General features: G+C 45.0%; 1 protein-coding gene across 4 annotated transcripts in view; it reads right to left on the bottom strand.

The window, feature by feature from the left end:
- Positions 1 to 18,272, bottom strand: part of camta1a (calmodulin binding transcription activator 1a) — a 319,797-nt gene that overhangs the window by 59,652 nt on the left and 241,873 nt on the right. For all 4 annotated transcript variants that reach the window (XM_028992546.1, XM_028992547.1, XM_028992544.1 and 1 more), the window contains one exon: positions 4,658 to 4,729. In XM_028992546.1, coding sequence (XP_028848379.1) covers positions 4,658 to 4,729 — 72 coding nt within the window. The remainder of the gene's footprint in view (positions 1 to 4,657; positions 4,730 to 18,272) is intronic.

Raw genomic sequence — 18,272 nt, forward strand, 5'->3', positions numbered from 1 at the left:
AGGAGAATGGTCTATAGAAGTGAGTGAGCATTTGCTGTCATCCACACCATTGGTGTTATGGAGTGGGAAATTCAGCACGAGAAACGGGAGGTAACCTTTCCCCTTCTGACGACATAAGGGAAGATATTCCAGATCCGACCATCTGAGCTGCCACTCTGTAAATGGCGAAGCAGAATGTCTAAAGCACTCTATACACATATCACCATTTCTAGCCACTGCAGGACCAGCACAGGCTCTGGGAACTCGTATTAATGTTAAATAATCTCACAAAGAGAAATTTCCCTAATAGCGGACCTTAAAGCAATACCTAAGAATTCTAAGAATATTAAGACATGACATCTTGAAACTGATTGATTTTTAATTAGTAAAGTTCTGATCCAATTAATATTTACATCTACATTTACAGCATTTGGCAGACGCTCTTATCCAGAACAACTTAAAGTGTCCATCATAGAAATCCCTCTTTTAGTTCACTAGATCCCAATCTGTAAATAGCATTCACTTAACAACTCAGTACCCGACTTTCATTTTTATGTATAAGTAATTGAATCGAATATTTCCTTCAAAGCAAGGAAGCATTTAAAAAACTCTTTAGTGACTCAGTTGTTTTAACATCTAGTGGAAGTTCCATTCCACCACCTGGAACCTGAGTAAAATGGTGTATATTTTCATGAAAGAAAGACATCTGCCTTTGGTTACTGACGTTAATGTCCTCACAAAGCTTGTGATGTGCATGTGTGAGGGTTGAGGGTGTGTCTCTGACTATCTATCAGCTCAGAGGAACACGATTAATCAGTCTGAGTCATTTCTTTCCTCTCTTCTGGCTACACATCCCCGACTCGGCCTGCTGACCCCTCCCTGAGCCTGTGCCAGCCACACGACAAATGAAGTCGCGCCTCAGAAGTGAGCGCATTAATATCATAATTATTTGACGCTCTTTGGCCCCCGCCGGTGTGGGGTTTGATGGAGAAGGAGCGAGCCGGAATTACATTCGATTAGCGCTAAACAAGAGGAGGAGATGTGGAGTGATTGAATCAATCAGAATGAGCCAAACCCAGACAGACATGAGGATGGAGGGATGATGGGGACTAGTGCGCTTTTAACATCGCCGCTCCCCCGTCACTCGTATGCGCTCGGGGGGTCCGTCCATCACCAACCCCTGACAAACGAACCGAAAGCTTTTCTTTTTTTGTCCCCTCAGAGTGATTTGGGTCCCTCTTGCTGCCATTGTAGTTTTAATCGGGGTCTGGAAGGTGGGGAGAGGTTGAGGAGAAGAGGATAATGAGATAAGAGGGTCTCCAGGATACGGAGAGAGCGACAGATTGACAGACAGGTAGAGAGATTTTGACAGCCCTAATAAATTGAAAATTTACATTCCATTAACATGATTAACATGGCATAATCGGGATAACGATGTATTGTCATATTTTGTGCATACTTTGTACAGCGATATGACCTTATGACCTGGTTGATATAGGCCCTTTTTCTTCTGCGGGTCATGCGTGTGAGCTGTAAAGTACCTAGAGCGGCCGTGTTTCTCCCACCAACAGCTGTTGACTTTCCAGGACCCACCAATGCCACTTCAGAGGCTTGATTTGATGTAAGGAGCACACGCTCCACAGACAGACAGGACAGACACAGGCAGCGTCTGGAGGTTGTCTGGGAGAACCCAGAATAGCTCAGCGAGTCCTGGACAGGTTCGGACGAATGGGTGAATGTGGAAAAATCGAGGACAGCCTGCGCTTTGATTTTCCGTCTCGGGGGAAACTCAGACAATAGGCTCGGCGAGGAGTAATAAGGAAATCGCTGCTCCTGTCCATAAAACCAGATCTGTCAGGAGAACGGCTTCAGTCGGAGCCGGTTGCCAGCGAGTATCGAACCCAGCACGCTGTTTCTGCTGAGCCTGTTTCTGTTTGCCAGGGGCACATAATTCTGGCTCTGTTATTTTTTCAGACAGCAGGCAGACTTGTCCGAATAAATCATAAAGAGGAAAAGGATAATCTCCACAAGGGGCGAACGTCAGAAGCCTGCGAACTCCGAGGGCTCAAAGTAACCAAGCGCTCCCAGGTGTGGGAACAGCGATCCGAAGAAACAACGGCTGAGAAATTGATGAATGCATTTTTTTTTCCTTGCGTTTCTCAGTGAGCACCAAACGCCGAGGAAAAATAAGCCCTGTGCTTTTTAAAGCATGAGTGTGTGACCCCAACAGAAACACACACACACACACACACACACACACACACACACACACACACTCCCATCCAGGCTGAGGTGTCAGGGTGAGCTTTGATCTGTCAGAGAAAGGCTTCTGCGCCAGGCAGCGGGGTTATTCTTAAGCTCCCCGCCTGATTCCATTAGGTCAGAATTATAGTTGAAGGGACGCTCTGCAGCGTGAACGTGGGTGACGAGGGAGAAAAGCAATGACTTCAGAAAAAATAACAAAAGATAACAAAGTCTCTTCCCCTAACAGGTGTCAAATAAAAAGACATCAAAAGAATGGAGTATGCAGTCACAACCTCAGCCAGGCTTACAGCACATCGTCAGTCTCTCCACAAAGACACCAGCCATTAAACACACAAACACACACACACACAATAGCAACACAAATTTATATAAAAAAAATGTATTATAAACTGAGGGTGGGGTTTTTGTGAGACTCTCTGCCTATAATTAAATCTTTCTGTGGTTAGATAACACAGAAAGATTTGGAATAAGTTCCTTATTCATTTAAACACTCAACCATCAATAAATAACACTGATAACAGTGATTGTTTTCCCATTGTGATGCACAGCAAACACAGCACATGGTGCACACAACGAAATTTACACTCTACATTTTGCACTCTACATTTAACCCATCACCTTCCATCGCCTCAGAGGCACCTTGATGGTTCAGGATTTGAACCCACAACATTTCAGTTACGAGTACGCTTCCTTACCCATCTAAACCACCACTTCCTAAAAATTCAACCTTCTCTCCACTACCTATCACCTCTAATAGATGAAAACACAGTGACACACAATTGTAGACCAAAGCAAACATGTATATTATCAGGCACTTTAATTCAAGGTAACTCTTTATATCCCCCTTTTGACACATACGTACATATAAGGTCAAGCTAAATAAATACTGACCTGTCAGAACATAGTTCTCTCATAGTTCATTTGATTTAGTATTTTGTAATTTCATTCTATGCCCTTCATTAGTAAACAGACAGTCAACAGACACTTTCACAAGTCAGTGGCAACATGCTTTTATAAATTATAGGGCTGAAAGACACTACTCTTGACCCCATACCATCTCTGGGACCCCACTCACCATGTCTTTATTCTCTAAATGAAGTCAGATGATTGGGTTTTCAAGACGAGTTGTCTGTGGTGCTGATTCCTCACTTCTTAGGGGTTTAAATTTTGGCAGCATGCATCCAGTTTGTATACCAGGCAGCAGGTTGCTCTCCTACGTCTGAAGGCCAATAGCCTTATTCTTAGATAGTCATTTATACCTTCAAGTATGTCAACAGGCTTTACCCTGGGGCCCTGCTTTTTCTCCGGGCTCGTCACCACAGCACAGGGCTCCTGCAATGGCACTCCACTCCTTTATTAACTCTTCAACCACTCTAACAAGTACACAGTGCCACACAGGCATCTCCAACTGTGATGGCCGTCTGCATCTTTTGGCAGGATCAGCAAACTCTTGCCCTGTGGATGAGCGTAATTGCAGTAGATAATTGCAGTTTTGCCCAGATATATGTTCCAGTCTGGGGAAGAAAGGGTGAGAAAGGAACAGGCCAGCAGCCCCTGTGGCTTAATCCCTAACAAGCCTGCCTGTAAGGCCTTCTGAGATTCGAAAGCTTCAGTGCTTTCTCTATGTCCTGTGGTTGCTATTAAATCTTACAGTCCCAGTATTTTCAGCCTACAGATCCCTCACAGATGGGGCAATGTCCCTTGTGACATTGACTGTGTCCTGCTAGCATCCTTTCGTACATGTACTTCTCAATAACCTTCATTCCTGCAGCATATTGAAGTGGGAGCTAAAAGATTATCTCCAATTTCTTAATGCTGTGCTAAATCTTTGCATGCATAACGTTACAAAAAATTTGACATGCAATACAATAATCTAAATAAATAAACTCTCATGGTCCAGGCTTCCAGAGCCTAAGCCAGCAATAATCAGGAATAAATTCAGGTCACGGTTGCCTTTGTAGATTTGACATGCACTCACACAATGACAGCACCACTGGTTCTCCTAAACTGAAGATTTTATAACTTTAGGAGGAACCAACACACAAACTTGTGAGGGACCTTTAAGCACAGAGAACATCAATGCTATGTCTGAAGAAAGGGGGTCTCCTTCCAGCAACTTGAAAGCAACTAAACCCACTGTGCCACCAGGACATCAGACAAAGATCTCACACATTTTATAATTTTCTACTAAAATCCTCTTATATCCCCGCAGAAACAGGATATGGCTCTCAGTAATTTCACTTCAGATTGATATTCATGCCACCATTACCTTTCTACGACAGTTTTATCCTGATCATGAGATGAGCAACCAATTTTAAAACTGCACAGAGGGTCTTGAATTACTATGAGGGATAAATAAGTACAGAAGAGAGAGAGAGAGAGAGAGAGAGAGAGAGAGAGATAGTGTTCATACCTGGAGAAGCCAGTAGCACCTGCGGTGGAAGGTGGGGATGATGGAGGAGTGGACATAGCAGCCATAGAGACACTGCAGAAACACAGAAACAAAATGTACGATCAACAACAGACTAAAGGTTCATTCACATCCATTTCTAACAGTTCAGCTGTCCAAATATTTACAACCTTCTGACATGGCGACAATGGAGGAGGTTGTATTTATTATAATGCATTTAATACAAAAAAAACAAAGAAAGGAGGCAGTGATGGTGGCTGTCTATGAAACCATTAATTTGATTTCAACATGTAACTCTCTTCAAAAAATGGGCCTTTAGCTGTAGTCCTGACTCAGAGGACCAAAAGTGTCAGTTTTATGTGTTGTGATGTGATGTAATGTATAATATCAGCATGACTAACACACATAAATACATATGTATATACACAAACACAATAATATTTACACACTCATAGACATAAAACACTAATAGACACACTCATACACAAAAAAACAAATACACATTCACCAATGTAAGAGCAAGCATGGTCAAAAAAATGCAATACAGGCATTTAATACCATATTTGGTAAGTAATGTTTTAATTAGCCTCGAAGAAGGGGGTTGCATTACATTAGAGTAACTGAAGAGTCTACACCCTTAACTATACGTTTTCTTCCTGAACCCTTGAACCGGAAGACATAAAGTGAAAATTGGCTTTGTGCTCTGAGTTTAAAATATGCACACAGTGTGTGTATGTGTGTGTGTGTGTGTGTGTGTGTGTGTGTGTGTGAAAACTCACTCACGCACATTAAGCAGTCCTGATTAATTACAGCAGTGGAGACAGTGTCAGAGACACCAAGCCACTTCTGCAGATTAACACACTCACTATAAAAACCACATCTGCTGCACACGCACACGTACACTATACACACCACCCTCAATTAACACAGACAACAAACAAACAATAATAAAATGGAGAAGCGGAAAAATGGCTTGTCGTCCAGGTTCTGACGGTGTCATCCATTACGGAACAAAAGGCTGGGAAGCACGGGGAGGGAGTCTAACGCAGGTGACAATACAGATCCTCAGATTTAATCGCTGTTTGAGGGTGAGCGAGATGTTCCAATGTGGCGCACCAACCCTCTCAGCAGGAGCATTTTATCCGTTTGGTTCGTTGTTTGGCTTTTTTTGGTCATCACTGAAAGCCTAATTTATTCTGTTTGGTTTTTATTACCCGTAGTAACAGTAAACTGCCCAATATTGGCCAGTACGATATTGACCTGATACCATTCATACTGTGTTCCTTCTGTTAGAAGCTAATAAAAAAACAATTCCATGAAAACTGGTGGAAATACTGAAAAGTCTTAAGGCTCTTGACACCCTTTGAAGGACCCAGAAATCGAAAGGACTCAGGACCTGCACATGACAACCACTTACCACAATTAAAACATATAAACCAGAGCATGATGAAATCATACGTCATCTTTTTTAATGCCGATTTGAGCAAGTTACCAATTGGAAAAAGCAGTGAGGAACACAGGAAAAAAACATTTACATTTACAGCATTTATCAGACGCCTTTATCCAGAGCGACTTACAATCAGTAGTTACAGGGACAGTCCCCCCCCCTGGAGACACTCAGGGTTAACTGTCTTGCTCAGGGACACAATGGTAGTACGTGGGATTTGAACCTATTTAAGTTTGGGCTCAAGATGACAATCATTACAGAACATTAAACTCATAATCAGGATACATTTAAATTGCCACCAACTGGTGCCAATTCTGCAAATTTCCAACTCTCCTGGGACCCTTACATCAATATAAAACACACACACACACACAACTGGAAAAGGTAGATGAGGAAGTACTGAAAGAACGGAAGATGAGTTACGTGCTCCATCAGCAGCTGCTGCTAACTGGGAAGTAAACGGGAGCTGCTGGAGGTAGGAGTTTACATTCCTCACCTCATTCACTTCCACGTTCTCTACTTCCAGCTCAGCAGAGAGCGGGAGAGGGAGGGAGGGAACAGGCCTGCTGTGGGGCTCGGGCCGATGCAGCGCTACTGATTGACAGTTGGAGGGTGAGCAGTGAATAAATTAGCCCCAGGGCTGTTCTGTCTCTATTTGCCCAATTTAAGAAACACACAACGAGCCAATCAGACACAAACAAGCTGCCCAGCCACTGAACACTGCTGCACCTGTCAGAGCAGATATCAGATCAGGGTGGAGAGTGAGGAAACCACACTCCAGCTGTCTCACACATACACACACATACACACACAGACTGAACCAAAAAACACACAGAAACACAGTGACAGAAAATGCAGAAAGACACAGTGATAAAAATCAAAGAGGCACAAAAACACATCCGAACACAAAATATAAAAAAAATGCAGTAACACACAGAACCAAAAACACACAGTGGCACAGTGACAGAAAATGCTGATAGTCAGAAACACACACAGCGATAAAATCTAGACATACAAAAGCACATAATCATGCATGAATATTCAAAAACGTAAATACGCATTCTGGGAAAAACACAAAAACACAGCAGATTCAACACAACATATTCACTATCATGTAAGAAAATTCGAACACACACTTCACTTCTAAGTCTCAGTCACCAAAATATGTTTGTTTCTGAATTTTTTTTGGATAAATTACTTCAAATTTCTCAGCAATGACCAGCAAAATATCCTCACTTTCACTGAAACTTCATTCCTACCTTTATGAGGTTGTTTGAAACTCATTAAGATCTAAACACAAGGACACACACACACACACACACACACACACACGTAGTCCATTCAGCAATGACACCTTGTAAACACTCAAACTAGACAGCAGAAAAATGTCATCAGCAGAGGGTGACACCCATCACTCAGCTCTCACTGGCACTCTGCACCATGTGACTCCTCAAAAGCAGCAGAGGCCGTTATTGGCTGTCTGAGGGTGGTGGCAGCTGACAGCACATCAAATGACAAGCAATTAAACCCTAATTATATTCAACCCATAATATAACCTCCACAAGACACACACACACACAAACTGCCCTTGTGTCCTGATTTACACACGGCAACAGCATCACAACAGTGGGGGGTTATTAATCGCTTTGTAAAGAATTTACAGGCGCTGAGCCCAGAACTCTCTTACCTTTCACTGTTACGGCGAAGGAAGAAAACACACAGGCCCCCCGAAGTCGCCTAGACCTCAATCTCCAATATTTATACCGCAAAGTAACTGACTCCGGAATAGAGCTGTCTATGGTGCTGATCCCACACATTCACTTTCCATAGCCACTTATTCCTACTCAGGCCTGAGGGACAGGGAGCACACACACCGTTCATTCACTCACACACTCACCCACAGAGTCGCCAATTTGCCTAGAGTACATGCCTTTGGACTGTGGGAGGAAACCGGAGAACCCGGTGGAAACCCATGCCAAAAACGGGTAGAGGATGTAAACTACGCACGCGCACACACAAACCCCACAATGTCGCTAACTTCCCTTTAGTGCATGGACAGTGTTTGCTAATTTAACATTAAGTATGTCTAGCGGAATTACGTAATTAAAGGACGTATACGAGAAAGCACTGCTTTTTAGTAATCTGACAACCCACCCAGTCCTTTTAGTTTGAGTGTCATCAGAAGGTGAAAAAAATAATATAAATAAACAAAACAACCAGAACCCAGGGTGATGATGGACAGCTCTCACTCAGGTGATCACGTCTGCCTTGCCAGAGGATGTACATATTAACACGAGAGCGTACGACAGGCAGAAGAGACAGCGTGTGCCTTTTAAATGATGCATCTGAGTGAGTAGCTGTTTACAAGCTGGCAGGGTTCAGCGGGGTTCACCGGGGTTCAGCAGGGGTCAACGCGCGAGGCCAAGCTGACTAGAGACCCACGCGTCTCCACAGGCGGCCGTGGCGGCAGGATCGCGGCCAAGCGCATTGCTGATGGGGACATGCCAATCCACGCCCCCATCTCCAAGAAGACAGTGTCACCCAGCGCCATCCATCACGCAAGACAGATGGTGGCGTCGGTGCGCTAACCTGATGGAGGAGGGAAATTCTCTCATTAGCTGATAATGATGTGTGAAGGCACCCTTAATCAGACCACGGCACATTATTTATGTTGCCAATTTTGGATGTTGCAGTGTGACAATGCGGTCTGGCTGTCAGAGATTCCCTCTGTGTGTGTGTGTGTGTGTGTGTGTGTGTGTGTGTGTGTGTGTGTGTCTGATATCGGCCGCCCAAATCACAGGTGATGCCTTCCCGTTTGTTTACCCGCACCCTGACACAGAGAGCACGCCATAGTAAACACTCAACACTGTCACACTCCGACTGCTGCTGCGCTGCTCCGCTTTCAGGATTACCGCTTTCAGGACCACGCTGGAAATGAGACAAATACGAGAAAAAATGTCCCATCGGGTGGCCGGTGAGACAGGAAGACTGAGATAATTAAGACAAACACGAGAATGAAATGTAGCGTCCCACTGCCAGTCCAGATGAGAATAAATTTGAAATCCTTTCCTCTGCATCTGATTTCACCGTCGTGCTTCTGAGGACGTGTGCGGGGAATGGAAATAAACCGGGACTACGCAACAGGAAAATAACTGCAGTTCTGAGCCACTCTTTTTGTGGTGAATTTCCGTTCGCTGCTATTTCAGGCATCTCTTTGTCACAGTTCCGGCGCTGGCAAAAAGGCTGCGGACGAATTCGCACGACTTTACACAAAAGAGGGATTTCATTTATGCACAGAACAAAGCATGCATAGTAACATCAGACAAGACATACCGCCTACAATTACCTGACAAGGAGGTGATACAAACTGGGCACTCATATACAAACAGGAACAGGTGCACACAATTCTGATCACGGCGAAAAGACGATTCACGGCAAACTCCGGTCCAGACGTAGGTCCAAACAAACTAGTTATGAGCCAACTTAACATATATGCAGCAACATCTCTAGATCCTCTATTTAACAGACCTTGTTCTATTCTGTATTTATGGTCCTGAGTTGGTTGGGGTACGTTCTGTGTTAGAAATGATGTGTCTTGCATGTTTTTTGGAATAAAACCTCAAAGATTCTGGCCTGCTGATGTAATCCAGGCGCACAGAGAGCTCCTCTTTATTATTCAGAAAGTACATTTCATTAATGCAGTAAGCACACGGAATATATGTCTAAAGTAAAAAGGGTCTTCCAGCTGTGAGCATCAGTGAACGCCGGACACTTTTAAAAACGAGCCCCACTGAAAGCTTTCGCAGCGCGTGATTGGCCCGTGAGACATCACTTCAGACTCGGAGTGGACGCAGCAGACTGCTTGCCGGCCAGGCCACCTGCTGCAGCCAGTTCGCTGTCGCTCCTTCATTAGAAGTGAATGCAGCAGAAGTGAATGCAGCAGTGGCATCGGCCGGGCGTCAATATGTGGCCCAGCCCCGGGGCCTCTGGTTCCGCTGCGGGGTAAAAGGCGGCGGGGGACGAGCGCCAGGGTGTCACATTAATCCCCGTCACAGTGGACTAAAGGAGATCCATATTATGCTATGATCTATGCCGTTCAAATCTACTCGTTTGTGCTGTTTGCTATTGATAGGATCCATGAGAATGATTGATTAGCAGTGTTCTGGGGACAGAAGATGAAAAGGAAAAGCGTTTCCATCATGGCTGCTGTGAAACTTTTTTTTTTTTAAAGAAGTCAATAAATGGCACAGGACCTCGGGCAGATCTCTTCTGATGGATGAAAAAGCTGTTTTTGTCCGACTGCTGATTTTGTAGGAAAATCTCTCAAACTATGAATTACAGAGTTCCCCACCCTCAGAATGCCAGGCTGACGAAGAGAAACAAACAGGAAGCCACACTACACTAACCAATACAGGGCAATTTCCCCACGGAAAATTCCAGAAGCAAAAAAAAAGTACTACTAAACGGGCCCTGAAGATGGGGCGTTCATTACAGACACTGGACGCAGTAAACAACACTACACGAACATCAAGAACCAAGCTGCAGCAGGGAGCAGACGACACCCTCAACCACACACACCACAACCACGCAAACACGCAGTGAACGGAGCAGAGGAAAACCGGGCAGGAACAATAATGAGCAGTAAAGTGAAAGTACATTGAGAGAGAAAAAAAGAGAAAATATATCAAGGTAACACAGGAAAAGAAATGACATGAGGAGAAAAATCAAGCAGAGCAGATCAACAAAAGAAATAAATCAAAAAGCAGAAAACTACACTAAAACAGATGGAGGAAAACAGAGACAAACCAAGTAAACAAAGGGGTCAAGCAGCATGAAATACAGAAAATGAGAAGTGACAGATTTAATATTGTCCTTAATTACAGCCAATCAGAAGTTAAACGGAACCTCACAGCTTTGTCCTGACATTCCTTTCAAAATGAATTACGGTGACATGAATGATGTTAGCTGATGTTACACAGCAGGCCACAATCTGCCCAAAATCCAGAAACATCTACTACTACTAGTTTACACTTGTTCAAACAACTAGTTTATAGTAGCTCCGAAGAGTAGAGAAGCAAAGCAAAGAGAAGAAGAGAAGAGACGATGAGTGAAAAATTGAGAAGAGAAGAAACAAGAGAGAGAAAAGGTAAAAACCAGTCATGTTATAAAAAAAACAAAAGTCAAATAAATTAAAATCTTTCAAACAAAAAAAAAAAACAGAGAAAACCACACTGAGTGAAAGCAGGTAATACAACCACAGACAACTCACAATCCAGGAAAGCAGTTAGTTTCAAAATGATTTCAACAAGCTCATCATTATCGTTAAGTGTGCACAAAGCCCCTTGCACCCCCCAAATATCCACAAACGCCCCCATGCCTTCATTTGACATTTGCCAGCCACCGTCTCATCGCAGGTACATCAAGGTACAGCAACGGTCCCTCAACGGCATTCTGATCCAGCGTAGCAATGGCAACAGTCAAAGATGGAAATGGGTAACTCCTCGGTAACTCCTCCATGATGTTCTGCAGGTCAGGTGATAGACAACCATGCACTTCGGCCACTAGTTGTCCCAGCAAACAATCTGATGCCACACCCGTATGCACATTCAGATCGGCCGGGCTTGAGACTACAATGTGACCCAATTTAACACAGCCAGCTGCCACCAACTGAGAGCTCAGTAAAGCTGAGGACGGCAGTCGGGACAGTGGTTCCTCCAGCTTCCAAGGTCCAGGTTCCAGCATCGGCATTCGATGCACTACAAGGACCTTCCACGCCTTGGGTACAGACCTATAAAAAGTTGAGAGGTCCACCAGGGCAGTCTCTGCTAGGTCCCTGAGAAAAAGGTGACTGTCAGGTCCCAGACCACCTGCCCTCTTCAAGGGAACAGTTGCAGTGTCCATCCAGTGGCCGCCACAGCTATAAAGCAGTTTCTGAGACAAAAAGCCCTGATTCTGGTGTTCACGATCACCAGACCCTGGCCACCTTTCTGCAGTGGAAGGTACATATTGCTCTAACCCAGTGATGCCCTGACCAAAAAAATCCACCAACATCTTCTGGATCCACTTAACCAGTCCTGATGGAGGCTGCAACACGATACATTAATGCCACAAGGATGAGGCAATCAGATTGTTGGCCACCAGCACTCCGTCCACTGTAGGACATATGGGGCAGAAGCAATCATCATTTAGAGAATTGGGTGCACACTTTCTCCACAAATCCCTCCCAATAAACATCAGACCCAAGAAAAACACCAAAAAGTTTCACTCCATCCCTGCCCCATTCCAAGTCTCCAGGCAACCGGGGAGGCTTATAAGGTTAGCGGCCCTTCAAGGGCCTCCACATCTTTACTATCATCGATAGAAACAGTGAGATCATCTGTGTAAGCAGAAACTTTAACCTTTGGGGACAGACACGCCCCCGGCAGCTGGAAACCCGACAATCGTTTCCTTAATTTGATCAGCAGAGGTTCGATTGCCAGGGCATACAGCTGACCTGACAGAGGACAGCCTTGCTTTATGCCTCTGGAGACCAAAAAAGGCCGACTAATCCACCCCAACTTTGACCAAGCAGAAGGCCCCTGAATACAGCAACCCATCCCCAAACCCAGAACCCGCAAGCACATGCAGATCAGTTCTCCTGATACAAGGAACTCAGCCCCACGCTTTTCCCAAGACCACTCAATGTCCTGAACCAAGAAAAGATTGTGCGTGACTGTGCATGATATTTATGCAAAGAGAAGTGACGAGAAGAGAAGAAATTAGAAGTTCTGAGGAGAGAAGAAAGAAGAGAAGTGAAGAAAAGAGAAGAAATTAGAAGTTTTGAGGAGAGAAGAAAGAAGAGAAGTGAAGAAAAGAGAAGAAATTAGAAGTTTTGAGGAGAGAAGAAAGAAGAGAAGTGAAGAAAAGAGAAGAAATGAGAGGTTTTGAGGAGAGAAGAAAGAAGAGAAGTGAAGAAAAGAGAAGAGAAGAAATGAGAAGTTTTGAGGAGAGAAGAAAGAACAGAAGTGAAGAAAAAAGAAGAAATTAGAAGTTTTGAGGAGAGAAGAAAGAAGAGAAGTGAAGAAAAGAGAAGAAATGAGAAGTTTTGAGAAGTGAAGAAGAGAAGAGAATAGAGGATATGAAAAGGGGCCCGTGCTGCCATGCCCGACCGTGTTCCAGAGTGCGCCCCTCTCTCTCTCTGCCGCTTGTTGGCTTCCTCTCTCTCGCCGGGCTGCTGGGCGCGCTGCCAGGGGCATTAAGCAGAATCGAATTCCACACAAGCAGCTTTAATCAGCAGCTTTTTCGGGTTACAATCACTCTTTCTCCTCCAGCTCATCGCCAAGGTTACGCCGCTGGCCCGGGCCAGGACCGGTAATGGGATGAAAGGGGGACACCGTGGCGGCTGCGGCCCTGTGCCACCCTGCGTCAGCCACTCCACCCTCTGAAGGAGCATGAAGCAGGAACGCTTTGCGGCTGGGCTTTAGTCCGGGATTCTCCGCCGGTCAAGGACATCACCGACACACCATTGTGTGTACAGGAAGTCGGAGTCGCCAACAGTCTGTGTGCGTGTGTGTGTGTGTGTGTGTATTGATCGCTCTTATGACATCAGTGCTGTGGAGGCCGGTTCGTTTGGAGCAGGGTGGGGTGGTGAACACACAGGGGAAGGAGAGACGGCACGGGTGCTGAGGAGGGTCAGTCTGCTCACACACTCCCAGCCCCAGGAGGAGAGATGGAGGGATGCAGCTGGAGTGGACCGAAATGTTGCACAGGCTCAGAACATTTACTGATAGCATCTCTATTTACTTCTTTTTTCCTCCCGCTCTCGCTCCGACTGGCATCAGCAACTTCGGTGCCCGTGAGGAACAGGTCTCTTTTCGGTGGCAAACTTTTGCATTCATGTAGCCTGCTCCAGCATCCATAAAAGACTTTTTCTACCCTCCTCTCCATTCCTTTCTCCTCTCATTTCTCTCTGTCAGCATGAGTCTCCTGATGATTCATGGGTTCGCAACACATAGGCCAGCGGGCCCAGTGGCCTGCCACACTGTCATTTCAGTATGAACTCCTGCAGAGTGGTCACTCGATCCACAAATCCTGTCTACATAACATCATACCATACAACAGATCTCCGAAAGGGAAGAAAAATAGGCTGTACACACACACTAATATAACAATACATCAGTATGAAAGAGCTGTAGGACAGAATACAGAAAAAAAGAATACAATAGAATGGACTAATTCTTAATTATTGTCTTAACATGTATTTTCAGAATCTAATCCTGTAAAGTTCATGCATTAATTAATGTATTACATCAGCAGCCCCATCTTGGTAAGTTGCAGTATAGAGCTGGTGTCAGACTGGAAAAAGAAAAGTCTTTAAAAGCACTAAAATAGTAACATACTCATCCCCCATTTATAAAATGACCTTTACCGAGCGCCGAGGTTGACGTCCATTACAGAGATTTTACGCTTCCTTTTGCTCTCACCGTGTGAGTACGACATCACCCCATCACCACAGAGCACCACTACAACCGGAGGCACAGGAACCATCAGAGAGATGGCAGCGTTATTACACGGGACCTCGGGCCTTTAAAGGTGACTGCTAAAACAATTGACGGGCCCTTAGTGTCTGAGATGGAACAAGGTCAAAGGTTACAGACTCACTGTTACTTTCATGCGAGCAAAAAGAGCCGAGTCGGCAGAAACGAGCCCAGCCCCTACCCCACACACTTGGTGAAGCGCTTAGTCAGACCCAAAACAATGAGCTGCCACCCATTAGAGGTGTGTGATCCCTAAACATGAGCGGGAAATGGATTCTCTCCTGCCAACAGGGAGCTGTGCGTCTCCGCTCCACATAATATGAGGGTGTGTGTGTGACTCATTGGTGTCCCATTTGTGCAAAAAATATATATATTTATGCACAAGCATCAGGTCCTGAGGGAGGTTTAAGTCGTGTGCTTTTTGAATGCTTAAAACATTTAGCAAAAAAAGCTGAGCAGGCAAGCGCGATCCGGCGACCTGTTAAAAATGTGCTGCGCTCTCGACTCTACCTCTGGCCCGTATGCCAGGAAGATGCAGGAGATGCCATTACGCCTCGGTGTGTCTCAACCTGTTCAATTGCCGAGCCTGGAGTCAAGCGTTTACAACAGAATGCAAGTGAGGTAGGTTGTACCGGAAAATGCAGCTTGTACATTAACACACACACACACACACACACACACACAGAACGCCCAGCTCAAACAGCACCTCTACACCAGCGTTCACCCACCATCCCCAAGGCAGGAGCGCTCTGTAGGCATCATCAAGAGATACGTACGTTCAGCTCTGAAGATGACAGTATGTTTATTGTTGAGAGGATGCTAAATTGGCACAAAGCCACACACATACACACATTTGACTTCTGTGTTCTTTCTTTTCCGTCTAGACATCTTCATCTTTCTGGGCTCCATCCTGTCTGAAGTAGTATTAGGATTATTCCTTTTGAACTGACAGTAAACAAGAAGTAAGTAAAAAAGGAAACGTTTCTGAAAAAAAAAAAAAAAGTTCTAAGGCGGTGTTGCCCAATCATGTTCCTGGAGCACAGGATGAAAACAGTCTTTTGAGGATGGGAACTGGGAATGCCTAGTATGAGGTGTGAATACAACCAACACAACAAGCAAGCAGCACGTGATGCTGAACTCTCTTTGTTTTATCATCCTACCATGGCCCCTCCAGCCTATACGCAAGCAGTTTTCATGCACAGTAGTGCATGTGTGTTACAATCCTAACTGACCTCAAAACAGTGGATACCGAGTCAAGCACAGCCTGAATAGGCAGCTAGAGCTGGAAAGAAATGTATACTGTGCCCCTTGGAAAGCCACTGGAAAGGACCATGCCATTGACAGAGAGATGCAGTGTCAACAGAGAAATAAAGAGACAATAGCCGACAGTGGCCACAAGAGGGCACTAAGTCAAACTGTGAATTCAAACAGGGAATAGGAGAACCTTCATGGTCACAGAATGCTCTTCTGATGAATGTCTTGAGAATTTTGCAATAATTTTCTTTTTACTTGAAATGCTTGATCTGAAGCCACACCACTGATTTATAGATATACACAAATTTTATAAGCTTATTAAAGTTTGTTAAAGATATATGCAACATTTTCGTAATCCTTACCTCTAACATACATCTACACACAAGCAACTAAAAGAAAAAAATGTGGTTCTTTTAATGACAAATAACGTTTTTGTAAGTCATCCTGAGAAAAGATAAAAACACAGAGCACGAGCACATACAACCAGCTCAGCATTTCAACCCCAACCTGCAGCTTCTGTAGGAAGAGACTAAGAGACCCTGTAACCAACCATTTCAGCCCCAAGCCCAAACTGATCTACATACAGCCCCAGGAGAAAGAGTGCGAGATAGAGAGAACACAATCGCAAGAGGCAGGGATGGAGGAAGGATATTATTTCAGGAATGTGGGAGACTGAAGGTGGAAAAAAAACACACTCTGAACACATAGATAGAGGAGGAAGAGGGAGAGAGATGGGGAAAGCGGGAGGGAGGGAAGGAGAAAGGAGGAGTACATCAGGGAGACGTGAGAGTGGCAGAAACAGGCCGTCTGATTACCACCGAAACAGAAAACCTGAGCAGAGGACACGAGGGGAGTAGAGAGGGGAGAGGAAAAAAAAATAGGACTGAGAGGAGAGAAAATGAGACGGAGAGAGAGAGAGAGAGAGAGAGAGAGATGAGGAGAAGGAGGAGGAGGAATGCTAACCGGCACCCAAACACGCAGCAGAATCTTTATCCTTCACAGGCGGGGGAACAGTGGTGAGGAACACATTTTCAGTGGGCCGGCCCACCGAGATAAAGAAGCCATTTGTATTCGGTTCCCATCCAGCAGCGCCGGTCCTGTTCGCTACCTGCATATTTGTAAACACGGCGCCGTCGGGGCGGCTTAATCCCCCCCCGAACCTGGCCGCGGCGGCAAGAGGCATCACACCACGCCAGGGAGAGGGAGCTCACGTAGCCACCAGACGTCGGGGGGGCCCGGAGCACCATCCAAAACTCCAGCGGTCCGAGGCTTCCCGCTAACCCAGCCTGACTATTCACAGCGGGCAGCCAGGCAGGCAGGCACGGCACGGCAACAGCAGCCCTCAAGGACTCGGCAAATTAGCGGAAGGGCTTTGGTCTAAAAATCTTCCTTGTGTGCAGGTGCATGTGTATGTGTTACAGACATTTGGGTATGTGAACAATGGGGCGCCTCAGAAGGCCACGATTTTCTTTAGTCTGATGCGAGGACAAACACGACTTGATTCAGGCCGGGGGAGCACGTGTGTCCCTCTGTGGTGCCAGAGGATGTGGAGGAACACACCACAATTCAGAAATCCTCACGTTGGCTAAACTTAAAAAAATAAAAATAAAAATCAAGTAATCAGTCAGACATAATATTTAAGCAGTGACATAATGTAAATGAACAGGTTAGAGCAGGTTTGATTTGTCTATTTACATTACATTAACGCTAAAATATTAGATGTGACAGACACAGTTTAGGCCCGATTCACTTTTAACAGTGTATAGATGCTGTTAAATTTCTCATTACAATACTTAAAAATATTAGTTTGCTCTTTTAAACTAACATGTCTACTTAAAAGTGTTTTTTATTCACTTTACTATAATGCTGACAGCAGGTTAGTTTGGTTTATTCACATTATGGCAATGGTAAAATATTAGGTGTGACATTAAATTGAGCAGGTTTTAGTTTTTTTTTTTAGATTTAGCCAGTGTTCACTTTTTCCCATTGTGACATCACACTGACATCACCACGCTTGTCACCCTCCACCCTCAGCTCCCTCGCTGATACACAGATGAGTGTGGAACGTCAAATTGAGTTGTGTTTGTGTGTGTTTGTGTGTGTGTGAAAGAGAAAGGAAAGGGAACGGTGAAAATGAGAAGTGACACTTTAATTCAGATGCTTCAGACACCAAAATAACTATGAGTGGGGTGTGTGTGTGTGTGTGTGTGTGATGGGTTCCTTATACAGTGTGTGTGTGCCGACTGAAACGAGTGTGTTGCGTGTTTGACGCCTGTGCTGTCGGTATTCTGACAGTGTCAGATGGGGTGAGTGTGTGTGTGTGAGCGCGTGTGCCTGAGGTCGGTGTGTTTTGCGACTCTGTAAGACGGGTGTGTCTCACATCAGACCCACTACCAGGTCC

The sequence above is a fragment of the Denticeps clupeoides genome, chromosome 10, assembly GCF_900700375.1.
Source record: "Denticeps clupeoides chromosome 10, fDenClu1.1, whole genome shotgun sequence".
In the NCBI taxonomy this organism is placed as follows: domain Eukaryota; kingdom Metazoa; phylum Chordata; class Actinopteri; order Clupeiformes; family Denticipitidae; genus Denticeps; species Denticeps clupeoides.